The sequence below is a fragment of the Dromiciops gliroides genome, chromosome 1 (genome assembly GCF_019393635.1).
Source record: "Dromiciops gliroides isolate mDroGli1 chromosome 1, mDroGli1.pri, whole genome shotgun sequence".
Classification (NCBI taxonomy): Eukaryota; Metazoa; Chordata; class Mammalia; order Microbiotheria; family Microbiotheriidae; genus Dromiciops; species Dromiciops gliroides.
The window spans coordinates 242,430,636-242,443,983 of NC_057861.1; the positions used below are offsets into that span (position 1 = coordinate 242,430,636).

General features: G+C 36.9%; 1 protein-coding gene across 1 annotated transcript in view; it reads right to left on the minus strand.

Annotated features, from left to right (window-relative positions):
* CHST9 (carbohydrate sulfotransferase 9) overlaps positions 1-13,348 on the minus strand; it is a 361,943-nt gene that overhangs the window by 143,686 nt on the left and 204,909 nt on the right. The window contains exon 3 of the mRNA XM_043976762.1: positions 4,062-4,103. Within this exon, the coding sequence (XP_043832697.1) occupies positions 4,062-4,103 (42 nt within the window). The remainder of the gene's footprint in view (positions 1-4,061; positions 4,104-13,348) is intronic.

The following is a 13,348-nucleotide window of genomic DNA, read 5'->3' on the forward strand; positions in this document are numbered from 1 at the left end:
TAGTAATGATTTTCTACTTCAGACTACATCTTCACAGTCACATCACATTGTGGGGAATATAAAACCCTGATGCATTTATTTGTTAGAGATGACTATTTTTTTTTAAATTTATAAGAATCCAAGTCATTCCCCAATTGAGAAATGGTCAAAGGATATGAACAGGCAGTTTTCTGATGAAGAAACCAAAGCTATCTATTCCCATATGAAAAAATGCTCTAAATCTCTAATGATTAGAGAGATGCAAATTAAAATAACTCTGAGGTACCACCTGACACCTATCAGATTGGCTAAAATGACAAAAAAGGAAGATAATAAATCTTGGAGAGGCTGTGGGAAAATTGGAACACTAATGCATTGTTGGTGGAGATGTGAGCTGATCCAACCATTCTGGAGAGCAATTTGGAATTATGCCCAAAGGGCGATAAAGCTGTGCATACCCTTTGACCCAGCAATTCCACTTTTAGGTCTTTTGCCCAAAGAAATCATGGAAGGGGGAAAGGGACCCACATGTACAAAAATATTTATAGCTGCTCTTTACGTGGTAGCAAGGAATTGGAAGTTGAGGGGGTGCCCATCAATTGGGGAAAGACTGGACAAGTTGTGGTATATGAATACGATGGAATACTATTGTGCTGTAAGAAATGATGAGCAGGAAGAGTTCAGAGAAACCTGGAGGGTCTTACGTGAGCTGATGATGAGTGAGATGAGCAGAACCAGAAGAACATTGTACACAGTATCATCAACATTGAGTGTTGACCTACTGTGATGGACTATATTCTTCTCACCAATGCAGTGGTACAGAAGAGTTCCAGGGAACTCATGATAGAAGAGGATCTCCAAATCCAAGAAAAAAAAAGAAAGAAAGAACTGTGGAGTATAGATGCTGATTGAACCATATTATTTCTTTTGTTTTAGGGACTGTTGTTTTTTTTTCTATTTTGAGGTTTTGCATCACTGCTCTGATTTTTTCTCTTGTAACAGGATTAATGCAGAAATAGGATTAATGTTATTATGTGTATATATATGTGTGTGTATATATCTATATCCATATGTATATGTATAGAGATATATAGATATAACCTATGTCAGATTACCTGCTGTCTAGGGGAGGGGGGAGGGAGGGGAGGGAGGGAGAAAAATCTGAAATTGTAAAGCTTGTATAAACAAAAGTTGAGAACTATCTTTACATGTAACAGAAAAAATAAAATACCTTATACATAAAAAAAAGAAGAAAATAAAAAAAAATTCACTCTGTTACTCAAGACAGGCTTAAGGCTTCCCTATAATAAGGCATAATCCATTCATATGTTAAGATCACATAAGATTACTATATAGATTCAATAACAATGAAAACTTTGTTTGACTGTTAATGCAGATCAAACAAGGCATCAGAGCCCTCTCTGTTCTCCAAAGGTATTGATCACTGGCATGAAAAATGTGTTGTAGATGGTGGTGTCTTCCAACTGTTCCTGTTTTCAGATGGCATTGTGTTGCTTGCATCAAGTCTTGGAAAATCACAGACCTCAGTGAGGTTGACTACTTAAAATTCAATTCGCACATGAAAAAGCAAATCCATAAAAATATTTATTTCCAATACTATGAAATGCAATTGAAAAGTAAGCCCATTGAAGAACTTTATCAGTAAATATATCCTAGATAGGTACTGCAGATGGACAGTGAGCTAGAACCAGGATTGAATAGGATCCTAGAAGAGAATGAGCTGGACTGCAAGTGGGGCAGCTAGGTGGCACAGTGGATAGAGTGCTGGATCTGGAGGACTCTTCTCCGAGTTCAAATCTAGCCTCAGACACTTACAAGCTGGGCAAGTCACTTAATCTTGTTTGCCTCAGGTTCCTCGTCTGTAAGATGAGGTGGAGAAGGAAATGGCAAACCACTCCAGTATCTTTGCCAGGAAAACTGCAAATGGGTTCAGGAAGAGTCAGACACAACTGAAACAGCTGAACAACAACAGAAATAACAAAATGGGGATACTAATAGCACCTGTCTCCCAGGGTTGTTGTGAGGACTAAATGATATAATAATTGTCAAGTACTTAGCACACTGCCTAGCACATAGTATGAGCTTATATAAATATTTGTTATTATTAGCTATTATTAATCAAGAAAACTTGTAATGATCCCAAGCTGGTCTCTGACACAAATGCCCATCGTCAAGAGTCTTCTGCTGTTGCTATACAGGTGTGAATTATAGAAACATCGAAATCTTCAAATAAAAACAACAGAAAGCCTCTATGAAGCATTTACTATGTGCTAGGCATTTTGCTAGTCACCGGGCCACAACAAAATGATTACCACCTTCATGGAGCTCACATTCTATTGAAGGAGACAATACCCACACATATCAGCCAATCCAAAGCATATGCAAAGCTTCTGGGTCTTCCTTTTGCTTCGAGAATAAAAGACAAACCCTTTGTTTGACATTTAAAGTCCTTGACAGTTTGATTCCATTTCTGCCTTTGTAGGCATATGTACCCTATGTTTCACCCAATCTAATCATCTTTCTTTACTTTGTAAATGATAACCCTTCTCTTCTCCTTATGCCTCTGCACACTCAGCCCTCTGTACATAGCTGGGATGCAAACCCTTCTTGCCTTTTGAAATTTCTAGTTTCTTTGAGATTTTGACTTGTGTCACTTCTTACTCTTTTCCCGATTTTCCCAGTTGCTAGTATCTCCCCAAATTATATGCGATATATTTTGAGTTTATCTATATTTGTATTACACTCATAGATGGCTTAAAGAACAATGGAACTACACAGAGCTGGCTATAGCATATTACCAGGGTATTTGCATGTAAGAGGTGACATAAAGAATATCTTTCCCAGGAGACAGATAACCATAAAAGGAAGTGGGCTGGTCATATGAGGAGAGTAAGGGATAATAAATGGACAATCTGAGTATTACACTCATACTACAGAATGTTATAAGGCCTAGGACTCTAGCACATGGATGATCAAGCAAGAAATAGAAAGGAATATCATAGCATGAGTAGGAATGCATAGGTCTTCATCTTTAGCAAGAGAGGGAATTCCCATATTGATGAGGTCTCAGAGGAGACACACCAATGACATCATAGTGTAGTACAAGGACAAAGGAAATTTTGTCACTGTCAGTGATTTAGCTTTTCTTTATGCTAACAAAGCATTTCCATATGTCTATTTCGATGATCAATCAAAACAATTTGTAATTGAAAGCATCCATTTGTGCTGAAATTATGTGTAAAAGCCATTAAAATTATATAATCTTTTAAAATATACTGTGTTCTCTATAATTTGCCAAATAAAGCCTTATAGAAAATCCAGTGGTAACTCTCAGCCCAGATCAAGAGGAATTATCCCAACTTCTGAATTAGTATAAACATATTTCTTTGCTGCTGTGGATGGCTTAGGGAAACTCATATGAGAATAAAGTTCAAACTCAGCTATTGAACATTTGATACAGAAAAATGAAAAGCATCCCAAATAATGAACTCATAAATTTATCTATTATTATATACCTTAGATATTATTACATTTAGATATCATTATATCTAATATATATCAATATACCAAAACAGACATATTTAGATATCATCATGTCTAAATACCACTTAGTTTATCTTTAGTTTTTCTATTTCCTTTGACTTCAAAATCTTGGCTATAATTTAAAAAATCTTTCTTTAGGGAGAAGCTAGGTGGCACAGTGGGAAAAGTACTAGCTCTGGATTCAGAAGGACCTGCATTCAAATCCAGCCTCAGACACTTGACACTAGCTGTGTGACCCTGGGCAAGTCACTTAACCCTCATTGCCCCACCGTCAAAAAAACCCATATTTCTTTAAAATACTTTCTTCAAGGCTTGTTCATGAACCTGATTCTGTCTTCTTAGGGCCACTTATTTATAGGAATAAGGGTCACTTATTTAATCTAGCTCCCATGAGATGGCTTAAACCATGATTTCAAGTGACAAACCAGCATTGTAAAAGTGACAAGAAAGAAAAATTGTGATCATTCATAGTCATAACTATCTGTGACTCAAATAGTAAGTATTGAGACTTTACTCACTGATTCTGGGTGCAGGCTGGAAGTAGTTTGTTGTCCTCAGTTCTAGAGAGAAAGGGAAAGAAAATCCATATATTACTACTGTGAAGCACTCATTTTTCATATCCAAAGCAAGGTAGATAAGGTTTCTCTACTGAAAACTGCACAGAAACACAATGATTGTTAAAAAGAACGAAAGCAGGAGGAGAGGAGAAATAGGAAGATAAAAAGAATTAACCAACTGTGTTTCTCAGCTAATTCACAGAAGGATACGGGTTTTATGTTTATGTTATTTACAAGGCATGGATTAAATGAAGTGCAACTTGGAATCACCAAGTAACAGAAATGGAAACTACGGAGCTATATGAACAAGAGACAAATATATTACTATTACAGTTATCATTATTATTGTCAGAAATTCACCCAAACCTCCTTTGATAACCTGGCATTTTTTTTACTCTAGTTGTTCAAGAACCTTGAGACATTATTGGTCTAGATGCTTGACTTCCTAAACCATTTTTTCAGAAGGTTATTTCTTCTCTTATTGAATGTTTCTTGTCACAGAGATAGCATTGTGTAATGGGAAAAATAAAGCAAAACACTGGACACAGATTTGGAAGATGTGAGCTTGAGTCTCAGCTCTTCCATTTTATCAGTCGTGTGACTGTGGATAACTCACCGAAATTCTCTGAATCTTGATTTCCTCATCTGTCAAATAGGGATAATAATACTTTACTCAGTAAGTATTTATTGAGTGTTTATTATGTGTTGGTAGATTCTGCGGATAAAAAGACACTTGTATTATTTAGTTCACAGATCTGTTGTGAGGTCAGAACTTTGTAAACTACAGAGCTTTACAAACTGGAGCTATCACCAGTTTGTAAATCATCACCCCCCACACCACCATCATTAAAGAATTAATCCCCCATTGTCCTTTTATGTTCTAGCAAGTTTTTTTTTTACTCCAGTTGTTCAAGAAAGTCTTTTTACCTAAATAAAAGTTTTTTCCTGCCAACTGAGCTCCCTCTTCCATAGACCTAGAGGGCAATCACTGAGGATTTTCAAGGCAATAATTGTCTCACTTTGGTTCTCTTTTCCTAGACTACAAAACTGCAATTCTTATAACCTTTCATTCGAGAAACAATATTTTATCTTGTTGAAAACTTCTATTCTCCTGACCATACCCACTTTCTTCACATTCTTTGTGGGGTTTGATGCCCCCCAAACTGGTTATTGCATTTTTTTTCAGGGCAATGGGGATTAAGTGACTTGCCCAGGGTCACACAGCTAGTGTCAAGTGTCTGAGGTCGGATTTGAATTCAGGTACTCCTGACTCCAGGGCCGGTGCTTTATCCACTGCACCACCTAGCTGCCCCCTGGTTATTGCATTTTAATAAAAGTCAGACCTCCACAGTGGAAGTCCTATTTCCATATTCTTGCATATCACATTCATTCTGTCCCAGTATCATGTTGGCTTTTTGTGCCAACAGCACAACATTCCAGACATATTCAGCTGTGGTCAAATATAACATCTGCCCTCTCTGATCTTTCTTCCTTTATAATGCTTAGCCAATCTTCCATTATTCTATATATGTCCCATCAAATGTCAATCTATATTTGGTCTAATGTAAAGATATTCTGATTGGGAAGGAGAACAAATGAAGCATTATTTTTCAAGTTTATCAAGGTTTTTTTGAATGTTATTGTTACATTATTCTTATTGTAGTGTTGCACCAAACCTACATGATTTAGTAATATCTGAATATTTGCTGCTACGGAACAGAATTTGATCTACTTATTAAACCTTCTTTCCACACCCTTCCACTCTACCCCCTACAGGGTGATGACTGTTTTACCAGACTATGCCTCAATGCTGCCTCTTTGAGCAATGGCAGGGAGCTCCAAGCTGCTGATACTTTCAAGCACATACGAGTTAGTGGACCCATGGACTGTTTCACTTAATAGGGTTGGGGCCACCACTCTCAGAAAGATGGAACAGAACTATGCCTCTGAAATCCCTGTGACACCCAACATACATAGAAAGGCAAATCCCTTGAGCCTTTAACTATATAGAAGGAAATTCCAGAGAATTATAACTATTAACACACAGTGGCAGAAAAGGAGGAAACCCCAAGTCTACCCTCTGTAGAAGAAGTGTTCCAGATTCAAGATCCCATTCTAAATTCTTTAGCTTAAATCCATAAAAATCGTTCCGGCTTCCTTAGAACTTAGTGAGCAAATATAATCATCACCAGCATATAGTCTGGCTCCTAGTCTATCTTATATGTCACTGTTTACCTAATGAATAAAGCTTTGGAATAAATACCAACAGCTGTCTCAGGTCAGTGGGTGGCTGCTCTCACTGCCTGGGATACTTAAACTCTTCCATTACTTATATACTACATCAGGGGCCATGGCTTTTTTCATGGTGTTCCTGGAGAAATTATTTACTCTTATGTTGTGATGATTGTGTTCATCCATTCTTGAGAACTTCTTTCTTTTCTGTTAATCCTGTAGTCTTTTAGAGATGTTGGAGAAATTGTGGGGATTGGAAAAAATATTTAGTTTACCCTTTTGCTGCTCATTTGACTCAGAAATGGATCCAGAAACATGCATATCTTCCAGTGAAATTTCACTAAACAAGCTAACACTTAACAAATTAAACACTGCCACTATTTTCTTCTTTTACAGAGTTGTGGATATTTTGGGACTTTGCTGACAATGATCACAGAGTCACAAGATCTTAGAGTTTGTTTTTGTTTTTGTTTTTGTTTTTTGTGTGTGAGGCAATTGGGGTTAAGTGACTTGCCCAGGGTCACACAGCTAGTAAGTGTCAAGTGTCTTAGGCCGGATTTGAACTCAGGTCCTTCTGAATCCAGGGCCAGTGCTTTATCCACTGTGCCACCTAGCTGCGCCCCCCCCCCCAAATCTTAGAGTTTGGATGGGCCCTTACAGGCTCTTTAGTCTAACACCTTTCTGATTAAACTCACATCTACAGTATACATGATTATCCAGTCTCTGTTCTAAGACTTACATTAAAGGGACACTCACTACCTTTCAAGGCAGCTTCTTCTACTTTGGTTAGGTCAAATTATTAGGTAGTTTGTCCTCACATCAAGCCTCAAATTATCTCTTATAAATTTCCAGCAACAACTCCTTGTTTTATTGAGATAAAATAGAACAAGTCTATTTGGTATTCCTGAATGATAGCTCTTCAAAATCTTGAAAACAGCTATCATGTCCAAGCAATGATTCCTCTTTTCAATCAATCAATCAATCAATCAATCAATCAGTCAACAAATATTCATAAAGCCCTAATTACTTAACCAGGATATATTTTTCTGGGCCATTTTATAGGATCCTGCTGGTGATACAAAGGCAAAATGAATGTGTCTCTGCCAGGCTAAACACTCCTACTTTTCACTAATGCTCTTTAGGTAAAATCTCAGGGTCCTTCACCATTCTCATTGCTCTTTTCTGAGCACTATCCAATTTATCAAGGTCTTTCCTAAAATGTGGTGCCCAGAATGTAACACAATACTCAATAGTGTGTAAGTTGATTTCAGACAAGAACCATGGCATCTGTAGCTTATCATTCCTCTTTGGGGTTAAATGCTTTCTACAGCTTAAATTTAGGATACCTGGCAGAGGTTGTGAAATTGAAATAATAAACAACCATGAAAATAGCTTACATTTATATTACACTTTGTGGTTTACAAAATACTGTATATACATTATCTCATTTTATCCTCATGACAACCATCAGTGATAAGTAGTGCATGCATTATTTATCACCACTTTAAGGATGGGGAAACTGGAGCCCAGAGAGGAGAAATTACTTACCCAAGGTTATTCAGTGCCATGGCTAGGATTTCTATCCACATTAACTTAAAGTGATAGAGATATGAATAACATTGGAACTAAATGGATACTGTAACATTTCATAAGGATGAAATCCTTCTAATCCAATGCTTGCCTGGTATACATGTCATTCAAAATTCCAAGGGGTCAAAATCACACTTGCTTTCTTATGAGTGAAATGAGCTCTACAAAACACTTTAGTTTTAGCTGCTTAAAGGCATGGGCAACACTTCTCCACCTTTGATTAATTGCACAGTGCCTGGTATAGTGCTCAGCCCACAGTTACCATTTAATAAATGTTGACTGAATTTGACACAGAATCCCATATTAAATGCCTTTCAGTGTCATTGACAGCCAGGTATGAAACTTTAAAGGTCAATGCTTGAACTTGCCTTAGGTAACAGGATCTTAACTGGATTTTCACAGAGCCGCTTACATCAATAAGGTTTTGAACACCATATCCTGTGTATGTGCCTTGTACTCAGTAGGTGATTAATAAATGTTTGTTGAATTATTGAATTACATGTGATCATAGTGTGCTCAGAACTCTGGTGACTGTACTAAAGACCTTCCCCATTGACATTGTAATTTATTGGTGTAGACAATCAAATGAAAAAGGATTCTTTCTCTCTTTTCCCCATCTATAGATGCTCTGAATCATTTTTATTTTCTGAAAGTTCACACTTTTCACCCATTGGAGTTTCCAGTCAGCTGCATAATAAGGGAGTAGGTGTATAGTATTGCTGGGAAATCAATTTTTAAAGTCAACATTTTCAGTGATTCTCATCTTGAGGTTTAGAGATCATCATGCAGCATAAATGAAGCACTGATCTCAGAAGATACAGGAACAGGAGAGCACAAATACTAACATTTTATGTTGATTATACCATACTGTCTTTTAAAGAAACTGAAAGCAACACTCCCCTTGCTCTTCCTCCATGTATTTATCTAGAAAATAGGTAAGTTGACTACGAGATAGACATTTTAAGAAAAAAGAACACCACAACAACGAAAATTCTGAAAATAAGGGAAAAGTCTGTGATTTTTCTGGACCCCCAAATAAGTTAGATGCTAAAGCTGATATGAGGTCCCAAAATGCCCTAGTTACTAGATAGCAATTCTTATCTTCTGATCAACCTTTGTGGAAATAGGTGGAGAACACTAGTATGACTACAATTACCTACAGTTTTAATGAAAAGGACATTTAGGAGGAACCCTCAAACAAGAATCTCTGCTGTGAAACTTAAATGTTATGTAGAGATGCTAAACTAGGGCTTATATGGCCCCTACTCCCCATCCTGGATAGGCAGGGAACTCATCTTGCAGGTTCTAGTACCCCCATTACAACTGGTTGCTCATTATGTTGGGCAAGAAGCAGGACTTCCAAGAGATCAAGGTTGCTGATGAATGTTTATAGATTGTTGGATTGACTGACTGATGAACATATAGATTCAACATCATCTTTTGGCAACTGGGTCCTTTTTCTTGTCATAGTACTGAAGGCTGTCAAGGAAAAGGGCTATTTTCCCTAGTATCTTTATGTTCTTGACCCTCGATGGCTTGGATCCTATGAGGTTTGTGTGGTACACACACGTGTGTGTGTGTGTGTGTGTGTGTGTGTGTGTGTGCAAGAGAGACAGAGAGAAGAAAGGGAAGAGAGAAGAAAGAAGAGACAGAGACATAGACAGAGAGAGATAGAGATAGAGTGACAGAGAAAGAGACAGAGAAAAAGACAGTGTGTGTGTGTGTGTGTGTGTGTGTGTGTACATACACTCGTGTGTGGTGACTAGAAGTATCATATCTATTATGAATTTTTCTGGAGGCACCAGGTTCATGTGAAGTTTTTTTTTTCTCAGTGTTCCTCATATTCATCTTCCTTCTATAGCTGTCTGCAGGGATACTGACTTTTGCCTAGATTAAATGAAGATCAACTCAACCTCTCTGTTAACCACAAAGATGTAGCCTTTGAATTACACTGCCTTCTTCCTACTATGACCGGCAAGGATCCCATGAAGCATGTTCTTATACCCCATGCAGCTATGATGTCCAATTCAAACTGACAAACTGGTTTACTTACTGTTACCAAGAGAAGTCATTCTATTACCTCATCATGTCTTTGCACAGTTTGTTTCTCATACCCGTAACAATCTTCCATCTCACCTCCACCTCTTATAATTCCTAGCCTCTGTCATGACTCAGCTTAAGTACTATCTCCTATGCTAGGTTTTTCCTTCCCCCAGTTGTTAGTATTCTCCCCTGGCATTACTTTATATTCATTTTGAATGTATTTTATATTTATGTTTTCTGTGTATATAATGTCCCTTCCTCCCCAAAAATAGAAGATAAGCTCCTTAAAGGCAGAGAGTGATTGAGGACTCAGCAAAGTGTCTGGTTGTACAATTTAAAAGTAGACCCTTAATAAATATTTATTTATTGAATTTAAAAGTAGGTTTTGTTTGATGGTATTCTTTCTTTTCCTCCTTACATGCCATTATGATTCTATGATCTACCTGAGTGTTGAAACACTCCATTGCCTCATTAGGGTGTGAGGATAATCCTGAGTTCCCAAATGCAGTGTCAGTAAAGCATAGGCTCTGGGAATTTCTGATAAATAAGTGAAAATGCACTTGTTAAGTATTTACTCTGTACCAAGTACTGTACTCAGTCCTGTAGATACAAATGGAAAAAGGAAGATGGTTGCTTTTCTCTAGGAGTTCATGCTATGTTTGTGGAGATAAAACACATGAAAAAAATTTTTTAAAAGAGATAAAACACATAAGTGAAAGAGGAAAGCATGGCGGTCCTACGTCTCCATGGAAGCAATGGAGTTGGTGACTCCCATCTTGTATAAACCATGTAAATAGTCAACTAGCCTAGATGGATTTTGGGAAGCTTTTAGTAGGTAGAAGAGGGTAGGGGAAGGTATAAGGAAAAAGCCTCTCCCGGTAGTGATGGATTTTTCTGCTTTTTCTTCATCTTGGATCATCCCAGTGATGGATTGAATGCCTGGCTAAATTCAGAGACAAGGATAACCAGAAGGTTCATCAAGAGGTGATGAATTGTGTCAGTCATAGTAACTCACTAAGGCTATCTTTGCAGGTTTAGAATTGTTGTGATCTGAATCTGGAGAGGGAGAGCCTGCAGGGAGGACTTCTTTTGAAGTGTTGAAGCAAAGTAAATTGAAAGGTTTGTTTAGAATACTGATTTTAAAGCATTTAAAAAATTGTTCAAAGGAATTCTTGGCTTCCCTTCTTGATTTCTCAGTAGTATTAGAATATACCCATTTTCATTCTACCCCTCCCCTGGAGCTAAATATTTCCCCTGCTATAATTTAGGGTTTCTGACAGAAGGGTATAAAATTAAAAGGGATGTAAATAAAGCCATGTGAAAAAGGTTCCAAATCACCAGTAATTAGAGAAATGCACATCAAGAACTCTGAGGTTTCACATCATGCCCATCATATTGGCAAAGCTGATTTTCCCCCATTAAATTATTTTTAAAATGTTTTTTTCTCTCAATTACATGTAAAGATATTATTTGAGTTCCAAATTTTTCTCCCACCCTCTCTTCCCTCCCCCCTACCGAGGCCAGCAAGCAATTTGATATATTATACATTAATTGCTATCATGTTAAACATATTTCCAAATTAATCAGAACAAAAGGAAAAAATGCAGGAAAGAATAAAGAAGAACATTAACAAAAAGCATCGACAAACGTGAAAATAGTATGTTTCAGTCTGCATTCAGACTCCATAATTTTTTTTCTGAATATGGAGAACAGAAAATTCTGCCATAAGTCTTTTGGCATTGTATTGGATCATTGCATTGCTGAGAAGAGTCAAATCTATCACAGTTGATCATCACAAAATGTTATTGATACTGTGTCCAATGTTCTCTTGGTTCTGCTCATTTTACTCAGCATCAATTCATGTAAGACTTTCCAGGTTTTTCTGAAATCCATCAGCTTATCATTTCTTACAATACATGAGTATTCCATTACATTCATGTGCCACAACTTGTTTAGCCATTCCCCAACTGAAGGGCATCCCTTCAATTTCCAATTCTTTGCTACCACAAAAAGAGTAGCTATGAATATTTTGTACATGTCCCCATTAAATTCTTAATTTTAAAATGTTTTATCTTAAAAGTATTTTATTATTTTCCAGTTATACACAAAGATAGTTTTCAACATTTGTTTTTATAAAGATTTTGAGCTTCCAAATTTTCTCCCTCCCTTTCCTCCCTCCTCCCCAAGACAGAAAACAATCTGATATAGGTTATATATGTAAAATCGTATTAAACATATTTCTCCATTAGTCATGTTGTGAAAGAAGAATCAGAACAAAAGGGAAAAACCTCAAAAAAGAAAGAAAATATTAGAAACAGTATGGTTCAATCTGCACTCAGATTCCACAGTTCTTTTTTTCTGGATTTGGAGAGCATTTTCCATCATGAGTCCTTTGGAATTGTTTTGGATCATTGTTTTGCTGAGAAGAGCTAAGTCTATCACAGTTGATCATCACACAATGTTGCTGTTATTGTGTACAAGTTCTCCTGGTTCTGTCCAGTTCACTCAGCATCAGATCATGTAAGTCTTCCCAGGTTTTTTCTGAAATATGCCTGCTCATCATTTCTTATAGCACAATAGTATTCCATTACATTCATGTACCACAACTTGTTCAGCCATTCCCCAATTGATGGGCATCCCCTCAATTTCTAATTCTTTGCTACCACAAAGAGAGCTGCTATAAATATTTTGTATGTGTGGGTCTTTTCCCCTTTTTATGATCTCTTTGGGATATAGATGTATTACTGAGTATTACTGAGTCAAAGGCTATGCATAGCCCATAGTCTTTTAGGCATAGTTCCAAGTTGCTCTCCAGAATGGTTGGATCAGATTACAACTCCACCAACAATGCATTAGTGTTCCAATTTGTCCATAGCTTCTCCAACATTTATTATTTTCCTTTTTTGTCATATTGGCCAATCTGAAAGGTATGAGGTGGTATCTCAGAGTTGTTTTAACTCAATTGAGGAAAGACTTGCATTCTTATAAATTTGATTTAGTTCCAGATATCTTTTAGAAATGAAGCCTTTATCAGAAACACTTGCTGTAAAAACTTTCCCAGCTTTCTGCTTCCCTTCTAATTTTGGCTGCATTGCTTCTGTTTGTACAAACCCTTTTTAATTTAATGTAATCAAAATGATCCATTTTGCATTTAATAATATTCTTTATCTCTTGTTTGGTCATAAATTATTCTCCTTTCCATAGATCTGAGAGGTGTCAAAGATGATTTTTTTTAAAAAGTGGTTTGTGGATCTGCAGGAAATCAGGCACATTGAAGCAATATTGACAAAGCTGTGAATTGATCCAGATATTCTGGGAAGCAATTTGGAATCATGTTCCACAAAGTTACTAAATTGTTAGGTCCTTTGACCCAACAATAACAC